The sequence below is a fragment of the Ranitomeya imitator genome, chromosome 5 (genome assembly GCF_032444005.1).
Source record: "Ranitomeya imitator isolate aRanImi1 chromosome 5, aRanImi1.pri, whole genome shotgun sequence".
In the NCBI taxonomy this organism is placed as follows: domain Eukaryota; kingdom Metazoa; phylum Chordata; class Amphibia; order Anura; family Dendrobatidae; genus Ranitomeya; species Ranitomeya imitator.
This window is the reverse complement of record NC_091286.1, coordinates 71,968,237-71,983,286: the sequence shown is the minus strand read 5'-3', so window position 1 is coordinate 71,983,286 and position 15,050 is coordinate 71,968,237. Positions and strand designations below refer to the sequence as shown.

The following is a 15,050-nucleotide window of genomic DNA, read 5'->3' as shown; positions in this document are numbered from 1 at the left end:
TTAACGTGGCTACGAGGTACACATAAAATTGGCCATTTTTGTGCGCTAAAAGCTCTCATTTTTCATATTTCTAGTGCAGTAATGCAGTTCAAATTTCGTTTTTTCAAGTTTGCATGTTTTGGCGCTGCAGTGTGCTGCCCTATTTATTTAACTATATACGAGTTGGCGACTCTGGGTTCAGCACCTGTTCACACTCAGTCTATGTTTGGATGTGCAGGTCAGGTTTTTGAAATGTATTCTCTAGCCTTCTGATCGTGCACTCCCCGCCTCCTAGCTTCAGGTGTTTTAATTATAGTAGGTCCAATACCCCTCCACATAGAGAGAGAATTTGAGTCCAAGAAGAGGTTTTTACATGTACCCATTCAGATGGAGACGTTTATTCTCAGTGAGGTAGGTCAAACGTAGGACCTCGTATAAGAGAGATGCCTTAACGTGGCTACGAGGTACACATAAAATTGGCCATTTTTGTGCGCTAAAAGCGCTCATTTTTCATATTTCTAGTGCAGTAATGCAGTTCAAATTTCGTTTTTTCAAGTTTGCATGTTTTGGCGCTGCAGTGTGCTGCCCTATTTATTTAACTAGGGCCAGAGTGAGGCCTGACAACCTACAGCAAACAGTGGTGCTGCTGCTGTCCACGATGACTGCTCACGGATGTGGACAGATCTTATGCCCGGAGGTAGACTGTCCTGTGCCCAAAGGAAGGACTGGCGTGTGCCACAGCTGCAGACAGGAGGATGTCAAGGTCTATGTACGGCTGTGAGTAGAGACTGTGATACAGAGGTGCAGGATACTCACGGAACTAGTCAGAGGAGGACTAGCTTGTGTAGTGACTGCAATCTAAAGGAGGCTGTTATGAACTGGTGTGAATTGAACACTGAAGTTATATGCACTGAAGTTATATGCATTTGTGTGGATTGGAACCTTTTCTGTGTGAAGATAATATATTAAAGAGACTTTTATGTTTGAACTTTGTGGGTCACTGCCTCATCACTGGCTACCGATGCACTACACATCATACACGATACTACAGAAAGCTCTTCATCAACACCAGTATGTAAAGTGCCAATCTCAGTGAAATCGGCCACAGTGTGACTTGCCTATAGCAAAATATGCAGATCGCCTCTCATAAATGAAGAGGACTTGAACTCTATAGTACCACCTGTTGGAAACCACAATCTTACAAGTCACAATCGACCCTTTAACAAGCCTTCAAATGGGACTAAAGGTACCTTCGCACTGAACAACTTAACGATATCGCTAGCGATCCGTGACGTTGCAGCGTCCTGGATAGCGATATCGTTGTGTTTGACACGCAGCAGCGATCTGGATTCTGCTGTGACATTGTTGGTCGGAGCAGAAAAGCCAGAACTTTATTTCGTCGCTGGATCTCCCGCAGACATCGCTGAATCGGCCGCTGTGCTTTACGGCCGGCCGGCGCTCACAGTCAGTGCGGGAAGCTGACGGCGAGGGGACAGACACCGGATGTAAGTATGTACTGTTTGTTTTTTTTTACATTTACAATGGTAACCAGGGTAAACATCGGGTTACTAAGCGAGGCCCTTAGTAACCCGATGTTTATGCTGGTTACCAGGGGACTTCGGCATCGTTGCAGCGATCGGCATCGTTGCCTATATCGCTGCAGCGTCGCTTAGTGTGACGGTACCTTTAGGACAAAAAGCCAAATCGGAATCTCAATTTTTAGACATTGTTTTGGGGCATTTCCCCCTCGTCAGTGCAAAGTCTGAGAACAGATTTGACTAGATGAGAGGCTACGGACTAAGGTCTAACGTTTCTCCTTGTGGAGAGTGACATACCGGCTCTGGCATGCCAAGGTAAGGAGGCTTATTCGCCCTGCAATGCTCCTCTGGGAAATGTAATATGCAAATTGTCTCTTCAGAGAGAAAGGGCTTAAAACTGTATATAGTGCCACCTATACCAACATAGTAAGATTAGTACAAGACCCAAAGGAAGAAGCCATTACAGTAGCCACAAAGCTTTGTTGGACACCTTAATAGCAAAAGCTGACCCTGTGGAAAGTGTAATGGAGGCCAATTTGGTTGTCATAGGTACAAGTTGAAAGGCCTCAATACAAATTACTGTCGTGGGGCGACCGTGGGGCATTTATAACACTAGAGGCTTGTGGTAAAGTGAGCTTTGAGTCCCCTTTAGGCACCAGGTGCGACTGCTACCTACATCCACAATAGCCAAGCCCCTGTTGGTTTTTCTCCTGCTTTCTTATAAACAGATACGCCTAAAGAATTTTAAAACGATGGGAAAGAAGAGGAAAACACTTGGGACGTGAGAGAGAAATGGCTGTTAAGAGAACAGATTGTCACAAATTGAAATCACACATTTATCCAGCATTCCCTGCACACAGATAATAATGACAGACACGCAGTTTCACGCGCTGGCTGCCGCTTTGCCTACAAGGCAGACACTAACACACTACGTCGTCTGTATATGCATCATGCAGTTGCAATTTCCACATACTTTGCCAAGAGCAGAGCTTTCACCAGATATGAGAAAGCACCTAATCATGTCACAGCTAGGGAGCCCGGCTCGTTACAAAGAAGGCAACAAAGCTCTTGTCAGGCCTTGTCTGTAAATTGCTGACTGGAAGGAAAGTCCTGCTTTCACATAATTCCTGGAGAACCAAAAACAAAAAGTGATGAGCAACACCATATTTACCGACAGGGCAGCAAACTACAGCCGCTTACGCATCGGATAACACATGAGCTTCCACCGACAAACAACACCAAGATGGGGCAACTGTAATAAGCAACATGTGATAGACGCCATCGGAGCGGCACAGTGAGAAATCCAACGCCATCACTAGTAACAGTGCTAAAACCACATCAAGCAACAACTGCAAATAAATTAATTAATTAACCAAAGTGGTGTGTGTCTGAGTAGCCAAAGCCACAAACCAGTAACCGAATTCATGAACGATACAGTAGCAAATGTCTTGCCAAGGGACGGAGGGCACACAAATGCCACGATCCAGACTATGCATGTGTCCAATACACTGGGCTGAGCTCCGATCTGGCAAGCCCTCTGGAATAATGAGTATCCTGTGAATACATAATGTGCTAAAGTTACCATTGTGTGAACTAAGTCCACGGTTTGTCTGGGAGCCGAGCTGTGCTGAGTCTACTGCTGCTTCCTGTTGCTTGTCCTGTATTTGCATTATTTTTGGATGGGCCCCCATTATGTTCTGTAATCCTCGGTGCAGTCAGAATGGCCACGCTATTGTTCGTGGTTAATATTAGCAGTCATCGCCTGTCTGGGTGGCCAGACTACAATGTATCCTAATCACAAAAACTAACATGTATTAAAATGATTTTTTTGGTTAAAGATCATAACATTTACCAGTTATTCCTCATCTGTATAGCAGTTAATTTAGCAGTTAATTTAGGAGTTCATTGGGGTGTGTTTTCTAATGGTCTTAGAATTTGTGCATATGCTTCATCTTTTCTTAGATATAGCCTGTTTCCCACTAGATTACTTAGTGTTGTGCTTTATCAATATCAAGGGGTATGATTTGTAAACTTGGAAGGTGTATCTACACATCACTGCCAGAAATAAAATCTCTGGAGAAAAAAAAATAATATAATATATATATTTATGAGAACATACCCTATAAAAAAGGTGGAAAACTACTTCTGGAAGGGTTCCCTTTGGGTGTGTTTTATGTAGGAGTCTTTTGGGGTCAGAAAGTAGGCAAAAACAGAGAGGGAAACACTACAAATCCTCGCCCAGATCTCGAAAACTTCTCCCCAAAACTTTTTGTGAGAGGGTGGTTTTGGGGCAGAAACTCTGCACACAGTCACTTTTGGAGTGTTTTGGAAAAGGTTTTTCCTGAAGAGGTTTTTTTTGCAGCCTTTTAATTGGCCAGTAACTAGTTGTTAGGAGTAGATTACATTAAAGATTGGCTTCAAAGTAATTACATTCACTTTTCTTCTTTAACTTTCCTCGACCAAGGCATAAGAACGTCAGAAGGAGGGGGGAAAAAAATAATTTCATTTGAGCAAGAATTTCCCATAGCAATGAACAGGAAGAATCTTCCAAGAATTGGACGCGTAAAAAAAAAAAACCCAACAAAATAATAATAAGGTAGTGTGCACATAGCACCCTCAAGTCCCCCCTCTAGAGCTTCGTAAACCCAGAAGGGTCTTTTTTTTATCCAAACAACTTTTGGGCATTCTTTCCAATTCCATTAAGCAAGGAGGAAAATGCTGGAAAAGTTCTCTCAAATGTGCCATAGTTCGGATAAACGTAACATCATATCAAAGTAGACTTTATTGTGGCCACAAATTCCTTCCACATTATTTTGACATTAACCTGCCATCTTAAAGAATCCCACTGATAATTAAATGCACTAGTTACAAAAGGGTGGCAAGGTTAATAGATAGAATACCAGCCGGCCAGCCAAGCACAACAGTCAGGTTCACACACAGCAGGCAGGAACAAGAGCCCTTTCTACTGATTTACCTGAAGTGCAGAAACTGGGTTGAGCTGGTAGAAGAACGTCACAGAGCCCCCATTTTTAGGATTGATTTCACACTGTGGATATGTAGTGCACCAACTCTACGAGACTGCAGACCCATTACCTTTATCTACATGTTTTGTTCACTTGGCTGTCCTTTTTATTTTTGTTTGACTCTTCCTAAAAAAAAACATTAAAATTATGTGCACATGACATTTCTCCAGGTGGGGAACCACCGATGTCTTTCTCAAGCAAAAAAAAAGCTCACGAAACAAACAAAAAACAAAACGATTAAAGAATAATCACTTTTATTCTCTAGGCATTTTTGAAAATCTCAAAATCCTAAACAGAATTGTGTTACATAGAAATTTGTTAATTCTTTTCAAAATTATTCTAGGCGCATTTTTTTTTTGTCGTTTTATGGAGCGTATCTGCTCAATATCAATGATCACATTAAGGTGACCCTCCACCCAGGGACTGAAATGTAACTCTACATTAGGCCGGTTTCACACGTCAGTGGCTCCGGTACGCGAGGTGTCAGTTTCCTCACGTACCGGAGACACTGACTCACGTAGACACATTAAAATGAATGTGTCTCTGCACATGTCAGCGTGTTTTCACGGACCGTGTGTTCGTTTGAAAAACACGGAGACATGTCAGTGTCTGTGGGAACGCACGGATCACACGGACCCATTAAAGTCAATGGGTCCGTGTAAAACACGTACCGCACACGAATGTTGTCCTTGTGCAGTCCGTGTGCCGTGCAGGAGACAGCGCTACAGTAAGCGCTGTCCCCCCAGCTTGTGGTGCTGAAGCCCTATTCATTTCTTCTCTCCAGCAGCGTTCGCTGGAGAGAAGGAATGAAAAATCATTTTTTTTTAAATTTTTTTGTTGTTAAAATAAAGTTCCCGGTAATCTCCCCCCTCCCTCCCCCTGTGCGCCCGCCCGCTGGCATTAAAATACTTACCCAGCTCCCTCGGCGCTTCCTTTCAGCTCTTCCTGTATGAGCGGTCACGTGGTGCCGCTTATTACAGTGATGAATATGCGGCTCCACCCCTATGGGAGGTGGAGCCGCATATTCATCACTGTAATAAGCGGCACCACGTGACCGCTCATACAGGAAAAGCTGCGACGCTGAGAGGAAGCGCCAAGGGAGCTGGGTATGTATTTTAACGCCAGCGGGCGGCCGCACAGGGGGGAGGGAGGAAAGAGATTACCGGGAACTTTATTTTAATAACAACAACAACAAAATAAATAAATAAAAAAAAAATAAAAAAATGATTTTTCATTCCTTCTCTCCAGCGAACGCTGCTGGGAAGAAGGAATGAATTCTGGATTCAACACCCGAAGCAGGGGACAGCGCTTAACTCTAGCGCTGTCTCCTGCACGGTGTGTGTGGTACCCAGTCGGCACACGGCTGCCGCACGTGTGCCACGTGAGCACACGGACACGGATAACTCCGATAACGGAATTATCTGGACGTGTGGGACAGGCCTTACTGATCTACCGGTAACTCTGCCCAGTGGCCTCCGGCTGCCTACTCCGTTGACCATTAAGGTCCTCCTGCGTACAAGATGGCCACCGCAGTAACATGCGGTATACAGAGGCAAGTTTGACCTTTACCACTCCTACCCTAAGGCCACGTGCACATGTTGATTATTTGGCAAGTTTTCTAACTCAATATTTGTAAACCAAAACCAAGGAGTGGGTAAAAAAACTGCAGAAGTGATGCACGTTTCTATGATAGGAAAACTATCATAGAAACACGTCACTACTTCTGCATTTTTTTTTTACCCATTCTTGGTTTTGGCTTACAAATACTGATGTAAAAAAAACGCAAATACTCAATGTGTGTACGTGGCCTGTACCATGGGAGGTGAGGTTCAGACCCATCATTGCCCCCCTACACCACTGCGGTAGCCATGTTGAAGGCAGGAAAATGTCAAAGCCAGTCTTCGGCCACATTCACAAGTTCAGGTTTTGGTCAAAGGAAAAAAGTATAATAGAAACACATCACCACTTCTGCATTTTTCACCCATTCCTGGTTTTGACTTATGAATACTAATGTAAAATACTGACCAAATACTTAAATGTGTGAACTTGGCCTTTATGTCGGTGACAGTAAGGTGTAACTGAGGTCACCAAGTGCTGTGATTATACATGACTAATTAATAGTCACTTTCCAAAGTCAGGGGGGGGAACAGGTTACTTCAAGTCTGGGCTAAAGGCTACAAAAGGTTGAACCAATGATTCTGATGGCTGCCTTCCTTCAGAAACCATCACATACGTTGTATGCGGTATTGCAAAGATCAGCCTTATCCACTTCAACAAAACTGTGCTGCCATAGGAGATGCAATGCATGGACAGGGGTGGCCCTATATTTTTCTAGAGCCAGGTTTTACACATCCATCATTCATGTTCGGAGTATTGACCTGAAATAAACGTCCTCATACTGCATATCTTTATGAGGCTGTTGCATTCGGCTCAGAAGACCCACAGCTAGTCCAGACATCATGGTTGGTGCTTGTACAGAGAATGCTGGACGTGTGAAACTGGCCTGATCCTACACAACCCTTTAAATGAAGATCTTTGACTCCATCAAATGATAAGGGCTGTAGTCCAAAAACTGGAGGCCTTGCAAAGCAGTTTAGCTCTGCATCATTTACACGTCCAGTCCTCTCTTATCTGCCTAACTGGGAAAGGTCACAGAGGTTTAGCACATCAATTCCCAATGTAAACTGGAGGAGATGGAGGAATGCTTGTACAATTCAGCAGTATTTCATAGGTGATGTATTACATACAACCACGAACAGCACAAATGGCTGAACGAAACAAAGCCCGATCCATCAAGGGGGTTTCTGGCATAGAACACTTTGAAATATCACAGCATTTTTGATTTTGCAACTTGGGGTGTTTTTTTTTTTTTTTTTTTTTGTCTTTTTACAACAGTCCAGGACAGCTTTGCCAAAATGGGCAAATCTGTGGCATTGCGAAGCATACCTGTTAAATTCAGCAAAATTAATGTAAATTATGCCAGAAATGAACTCCAGGGTGCACGCCATTTGTAAGATGCGCCTTATGTATTAAGTCACGTGCGCTATTTACTCTGGCCGTGCCTTCATTAAGACCAGTGTAGAAAATGATAAGTTTTAATTAATCAGGTCCTAAAAAGCACAGATATAAACATCGTAAAAGATTAAAAAATATATAGATTTCTTTTTTATCCACATCTAGATTGTGTAGGGAGAAATACAACAATGGAAACTACAGCTACCAGCATCCTGCAGATTGGGAGTTATATAGTTTATACATATCTGGATTAACAAAGACAACTTTGGTCCAAGAACATGATGATTCAGCCATTAAGTGGCCACTATCTCATGAAAGCAAATGCTCAGTCTGATAAGGTCTGAGGAAAACATGAAAAGAAGCCGCTTCCTTGTTAGATAGTTTCTTTAAGTGATAAAATACTGGCTGAAATGGGAAAAAAAGAAATGGGCATCCTTATCCTCTATATTGCAGAAAATAGCAGCTTAAACCAGACATAATAAAGATGAATTTTAGTGTAAATTTGATTTTAAAATTTGAGACAAAAGTCAAAGCAGTTCTCCTCGTTCATAGCAACCGATCCCTTTAGTAAGTAATCCTACTATAGCTCAGGTAAGAAAGTAAAATAAGGGATTCTACATGTTACCGTGGGCAACAGGGCCTAGGTTGGTTTTGACATATGAGGCCTACTCTAGAGATTCGCAGGTCTGTTCTATGTGACATCAGAACTATGGCAAGGAAACCAGAGGCTAGATTTATCAAATCTGGTGTAAATGGAAAAAACTGGAGTAGTTGTCTTTCTTTAGTAATCAAATACCAGTCATCTTGCTTCTTATCTGGTTGAGAAGTCACCATCATTCTCCTCAAGAGCTTAGGGATCAGCAGAAGTCATTTGCAGGAATGGCTGCAGTGGCTACACATTTAGGACAAATTACCGTACATACCGTACATATAGAAGTTTCTCTTCAGATACAACTTATTTCAGAAGCCCCTATGGTCCTGAAGATCACCATCCAAGGACTTTGGAGCATTAGAATCTGGGCTGTGGAGTCTGTAAGCCAAAACTCAGACTCCAAATCCTCAATTTCTCAGACTCCCCAGCACTGCCTCACTACTGAGCATGTACATAAAGTGCAGCACAGATTCATCTCATCTAAAAAGCCGAGATCCTTAGATCAGGAACAGAACATTTATAATTTTCCCAAATTTTTATGATTTTTTTTTTTTTTTTTTTTTAACAGCATATCCTGCATTGTCCTACTGTACCCAATTTATTATATATTGTCGAAGTCTGTCCATTTTATACAACTCCACAACCCTGATTCTAATATTAAAACCTCATTAATGAGGTTGCTCACTACTTTTACATTGATAACCTATCCTAAGGATAAGTTAAGTTATCAATGCTTTAATCGGACAGGGTCCGACACCTGGCACCCCTGCCGATCAGCTGTTATCGGTGTCGGCGGCTGCCGGCAGGAAGTACTCACTCACCGAGCTGCTCAATCTACTTGTAGTTTGGTACTACAAATCCACCTCCTATGCAAAAATCGATGAGCGGTGGATGTGTACTGCCCTGCGGTGGCCACTACAAGAAGCCAAAGCAGATTGGCAAGTGAGTACTTCCTGCCGGTAGCCGACACCGATACTAGCTGATTTGCAGGGGGTGCCTGGTGTCGAACCCCACATAATCAGACATTGATGACCTATCACAAGGATAAAGTAGTAAAAAGTAGCGTACAACCTCTTTAATTACGTCCCTAATAGGAGGTATAGAACAGACCAAGCATGTCCTGCTCTTAGTGGGAGATGGGGCAGTAATATGACACGTAAATTTGATAGGAAGCCATTTAAAAAAGAAAAACAATTAAACAAAGTGTAAGATGAGGTCCACACACTGCAATTTCAAATATTTTTTTTTTATTTTTTTTTTTTTAAAGAGCTCAAATAAACCATGAAAGATGCACAATGATGTGAACACAGTGGTCAGAAAGGCTGTGAGAAAATGTTAATCGCAACCTAATGAATGAGCTAGTAAACAAGCTATAGATCTATTCTTCCTCCTTGTCAAAGCAGTCTGATAAAGCTCCCGATTCTGCAGCCCCAGGACGTCCAGAATTAGAATACTGGAGGCCGCTATTAATTATAGGCCTAAACAAAAATCACTTACACGCAAAACCAATACAAATATAACACAGCCGCCTAAGTGACCTAATGTGATTACGAAGGATAAAAAAAAAAAAGGCAAAGTAGGGACAGTGCGAATAGGTTGCACACTCTGCAGCATGGACGGCCATTCCCAGTCGCAGGTGCAAGAAAGTTTAGTGGACTTGTTTTGTCCCATGTCAGCCTGTAACCTAGCAACTTTACGTTTATTTACAGCCCCCTATTCTCCGGGCCCATTACTCAAGACTTCACAACAGAGAAAAAGTCTGTTATCCATCCCATGAATAAGAGTTCACAAATACCCAGAAAGGACGACGGGACAAGTAGGAATCTCACAGACATCAGGCCAGGAAACTGAGTGAAATGAAAGAAAGAAAAAAAAAAAAAAAAAACAACCCATGAGAAGGTGTGTGTGTGTGTGTGTGTGTGTGTGTGTGTGTGTGTGTGTGTGTGTGTGTGTGTGTGTGTGTGTGTGTGTGTGTGTGTGTGTGTGTGTGTGTGTGTGTGTGTGTGTATATATATATATATATATATATATATATATATATATATATATATATATATATCCAAAAGCAAAAAAAAAAAAACAAAATAAATAAATAGCAGCTGAAATGGCCATATAGTGTTCTCGCATCCAGCTGCATGAAGCACTGCCTCCTAGTGGCCAACACAACAGAAAAACTAAAATCACGTAAAAACTAAATAAAATGAACCACAATACACCGTATCAAACATAAGGATACAACCCCCCCACCCCAAATAATAAAAAAAAAAAATTAGATAAATGCTAAATGCATATATTACAAAATGAATGGTTCATCCAAACTTCCTTTTAGGACACATCACTTGTCTTCCCCCACACAGATGAGAGGACAGTAGCTGTTCATTACTCCATACCACTGAACATAATAAGCTGTTCAGGATCAAACACCTGAATTTATTTCCTGGGGTTAGTAGGCAAACATCCGAATGAGCCCGTCCTTCAAAGCAAGAACGGGAGAGAAAGTCAAATGCCACAACAATGGAGGCACTACCTGCGTTGGCAGAACTTCAAATACCACAGATTTTTTATAAAACCTTTTATCCCTTTGATGGTAGTTTTTGATAATAGTTTTATCTCACTGCGAGAAGAACCTGGCTCTTTTTGTCCACCAACAGAGGCCACTTGTGTGAACCTGGGTACTGTACCAGTATCTGGCCAAACTTTACTTCCAGCTCTGCTCAAGAAGCCTGAAGACTACGAGGCACAGTACTCTCTACTAGGAGGGAAAAAAAAAAAAAAAAAGGTCCTTTCTGCATTCTTTTTATGGATGTTATACGATATACTTGTAAATCAGATTGCCGAATGTAAACGTCCAGGGAGACTGACAATGTAGAAAGAGCCGAACATGCGATTGGTTCCATACTAGTCTGTTACAACAGGGGTGGCCTCATTACAAAAAATATCTGGTGGTCCCATTGGGCAACAACAAGGTTGAAAGCCTGAGATTGAAAACCACCAGTAGACAAAAGAGAACTGGCCTTTGAGCCAATTAAACCCCCCTCAAGGTTAAGAAGTGGATGCCCACACACCAGGAAGAGTGATAGCCGGCTAATGTGGCCACCAAGGCTTGTCATTAGAAGAAAAAAAAAATTCTAAGTTAGATCGGTAGTTATGATGCGGATTTTTCTTTAATTATTGTAAACTTCTAGAGCTGACAAACATGAAATTGTTACCCTGAGAAAAGATAAAAAAAGTAGTAAATATTTCCTAAAAGAATCTTAAAACATGGTTTCTCCAAACACTAAACACAGAAGATGATATTTGTCAACAGTAAAATACAACAGAAAAATAGACAGTTCCCCCTTGTTGAGTTTGCAAATGATAAGCAAAGACATATGATCCTCAGCGAGGCTTCACCTGATCACGCTCTCTACACGTGGCCTCGGATAACGAGCTAGCCTCCGAATAGCCAGCGAAACGCGGACACCAACTTGATCACAAAGTGAAGAAACGTACTAGGAGAGTTTTAATTTTTATTTTTCTGAAAAATTCAACGTTATTATGGACACTTTGCCGAAAAGAAAAAAAAAAAAAAAAAAGTCTAAGGCACCAAAGCCATGATTAATAGGAATGGCACGCCTTGATTCAGTGGAGTTTGCACACCCACCCTGCAACACCTGGCTGGGATCGAAGGACACAGCTGGAGGGGAAGGGTAGGGCAACCACTGGAACAGGCAGGGCGTTCGGAGATACCATAGGTACAATATAAAGTCCTGTGCCTTCTGGATCCATGCCAAACCTTCTTCTAAAAAGCATGCAGAAGAAACTGATAGCTTACACCGCCAATAACAAGTCTCTCTGGGATAGCAAAGTGCAATTACCACCCTGTCTGGCTGGAGCTTACCAATGTAAACCACATGCAAGCCCATGTGTCAGTCAGGGGGAAGTGGCGCAAATGAAGCATTCAATAGGCACATGGCAAATAGCATTGCTGGATGCAAGAAATACCGTGACGGACAGGTGTAGCGACACATCCGACAGTCCAAAAACAAACAAACAATACTCCCGGTGGGCATTCAAAAATCGCAGAACTCTACATCTGCCAATAACTTTACTACAGCTGTGGACATACAAACATATTAAACCACAAAAAGGGAGGGGTGACTTGGAAATCTTAGCCTAGCCGGACACTGCTAGCACGGTTTAGAGGAGATTAGTCCACTTCTAGCTCCTCAATGCCACTTGAACAGCAGACCGAACTTCTGACCTCCTAATACACTCACAGTCATGGTATTAACCCACCGGTAGACGGGACAGAATATATAGGTTTATGTATATGTTTTTTTTGAGGTTCAGAATAACAATAACTCCCACGAACCAAGTGGCAATACGCATAACTGCGCAACCTCCGATCCTCACAAGATCTCCTTCTCTACTCCCCTCTTATCTCCTCTTCCCACGATCACATACAAGATTTCTCTCGCGCACCACCCCTACTCTGGAACTCTCTACCACAACATATCTGACTCTCGCCTACCATCGAAACCTTCAAAAAGAGCCTGAAGACTCAACTCTTCTGACAAGCCTACAACCTGCAGTAACCACCGATCCACCAAACCGCTGCACGACCAGCTCTATCCTCACCTACTGTATCCTCACCCATCCCTTGTAGATTGTGAGCTTTCGCGGGCAGGGTCCTCTCTCCTCCTGTACCAGTTATGACTTGTATTGTTTAAGATTATTGTACTCGTTTTTATTATGTATACCCCTCCTCACATGTAAAGCGCCATGGAATAAATGGCGCTATAACAATAAATAATAACATATACTCTGCCCCAATGGGACCCATGGTTCACGGCCAACATTGCTATACGGGACCTCTACTACCCACCGATCAGATCTGATGATGGCCTGGGGTCGTGGGCCACTTTACACAGCGTTCCCATACTGGGACTAGAGGACACATGTTTCTAGGAGCAGCTCATGTATTCCCAGGCACTCCTCCCTCTCTCCTGGGCCAAATCCTGGAGATCGCAGTCCACTTCCCTACTCCCCAACCTCCCTCCTCTTCCAGTTGTATCCCCTTCTGCATCTCAGGCTGGAGTAGCTGAATTAACCCCTTGCCCACTGACAGCTGACGTCTTGATCCCTTGCTCGCTGCTGTAAAGCCTCTGCGCTGCATTTAATCTTGGGATAATAGCATCTTCCCATTACGCAATACTGGAGTCCCAATGTACAATGGTGGCACCATAGTGGGAATAAAAGCGATTGCAAAAACAAGAGAAAATGTGACGGATAAAGTAAAAAAATATATATATCTAAAACTTTATTTCACAAGTGACTCACCGGCCATGCAAAACTGAATGGGAGCACAATCCTGTTCCTCTCGCTATTCCTGCTGAATTTGTGGTTGAAAGAATTCCCTCCTAGAACAGGGGTAGATCCAGAGCCGAAACTGCAAGGGCCCCCCACAGACACCCGGGACTGGTACTCCTTTAGGCAAACTTTAAAATAAGTGTCACACTCGTCCCTGGTGCACTTTCTATCAACAGGGTTCCTGGTTCCATCACAGCAATTGCTATTCTGCAATTCTCCATTGGGGTTTTGCATAGATAAGATTTCCAATTCGAAGTACCCTGACGCTACAGACACCTGTTACAAAGAAAAGGGGGGGGGGAACAAAAAAAAAAAACACCTATGATGAGTGTTACAGCACGCTAAACAAAAAAAAAATGCAATCAATTAGCCACTAATTGCAACAAGGTGCATCTTAAAGGGACAATACACCAAGAAAAAAAATACATATATCTTCTGTGCATGTAGTGATTTTTCCATGGGATGAGTCCAGAAAAAAAAAAAAAAAAAGGGTCTGCCCCCCTTGATCACTACTTTATAACAGATCTCCAGTTTTGATCACTTCCAGAAACACTTTGATCAAGCATGGCAGCAGCAGTCGCGATGGACTGGAGGTGTAGTGTCCCTTTAAATGCATGCAACAAAAAAAAAGTAGTACAAGTGCACTGTTTGCAACAAGGTGCATGCAAAATAATAATAATAATAATAATAAAAAGTAATGCCGATGAGCTGGTCCTCCTGCGCGGGGGTGCACGGGGCTCCGTACCTTCAGGGGGAGGCATAGTGCAGCAATGATGAGCCTGATGGACGTGTCAGAGATCAGGGGTCTCCTCCGTAACAGCATCGCCTCTGTTCTGCAAGTGCTGCCCTGAAGCCACTGATGGCTGGGACCGCTCCACAGCTCTGATATAGCGCGCTGATGTGCTCATGCACGAGTGGAGGGCAGCACACTCCTCTATTGTCCTGAATGGCGGCAGCAGCAGCAGCAGCCTCCTTTATCACTGGATCCTCTATTATTAATATTATTGATTCTGCTCCTTTTCTCTGTCGGATGAGACAATGAGCTGCGCCGAGTGCAGGCTGCCTGAGAGACTGCTCCTCTATGGGAGGCGGCGGGAGGAGCAGGAGGATGGAGCGGTTAATATTCATGATGCTGGGTGGCCACAGGCTGCAGCCAGCCCCCTCCGCCCCACTCCCTGCTCCTCCTCCTCCTCCTCCTCACACACTGTAGCTAGGGAAGCCGCCGGGCTGTAGGTGAGGGAGACAGGTAGGAAGTTGGGATTAGCTGGCAGCAGACAAGCCAGGTGCCAGTCACAACAAGGCCGGGAAATAGCAGGGAGCCAGTGCAGACTTGTGAGGCAGGAGGGGCTGATGATGGCTGCTGCTGCTGCTGGGAACTCTCTGCACCACTGCTCACTACAGCCACACTCTTCCTCAGGGAATTAATCATTCTTGTGAACATGGACTGAGAAGGCAGCACTTCGTGACAGATGTGGGGAAGATGCACAGCAG

General features: G+C 43.3%; 1 protein-coding gene across 1 annotated transcript in view; it reads right to left on the bottom strand.

Annotated features, from left to right (window-relative positions):
- JAG1 (jagged canonical Notch ligand 1) overlaps positions 1–14,642 on the bottom strand; it is a 48,544-nt gene extending 33,902 nt beyond the window's left edge. Inside the window, exons 1-2 of the mRNA XM_069768787.1 lie at positions 14,305–14,642; positions 13,530–13,835 (exon numbers count right to left, since the gene is read on the bottom strand). Of these exons, the coding sequence (XP_069624888.1) occupies positions 13,530–13,835; positions 14,305–14,382 (384 nt within the window). The 5' untranslated portion in view covers positions 14,383–14,642. The remainder of the gene's footprint in view (positions 1–13,529; positions 13,836–14,304) is intronic.
- Between the last annotated feature and the right edge of the window lie 408 nt (positions 14,643–15,050).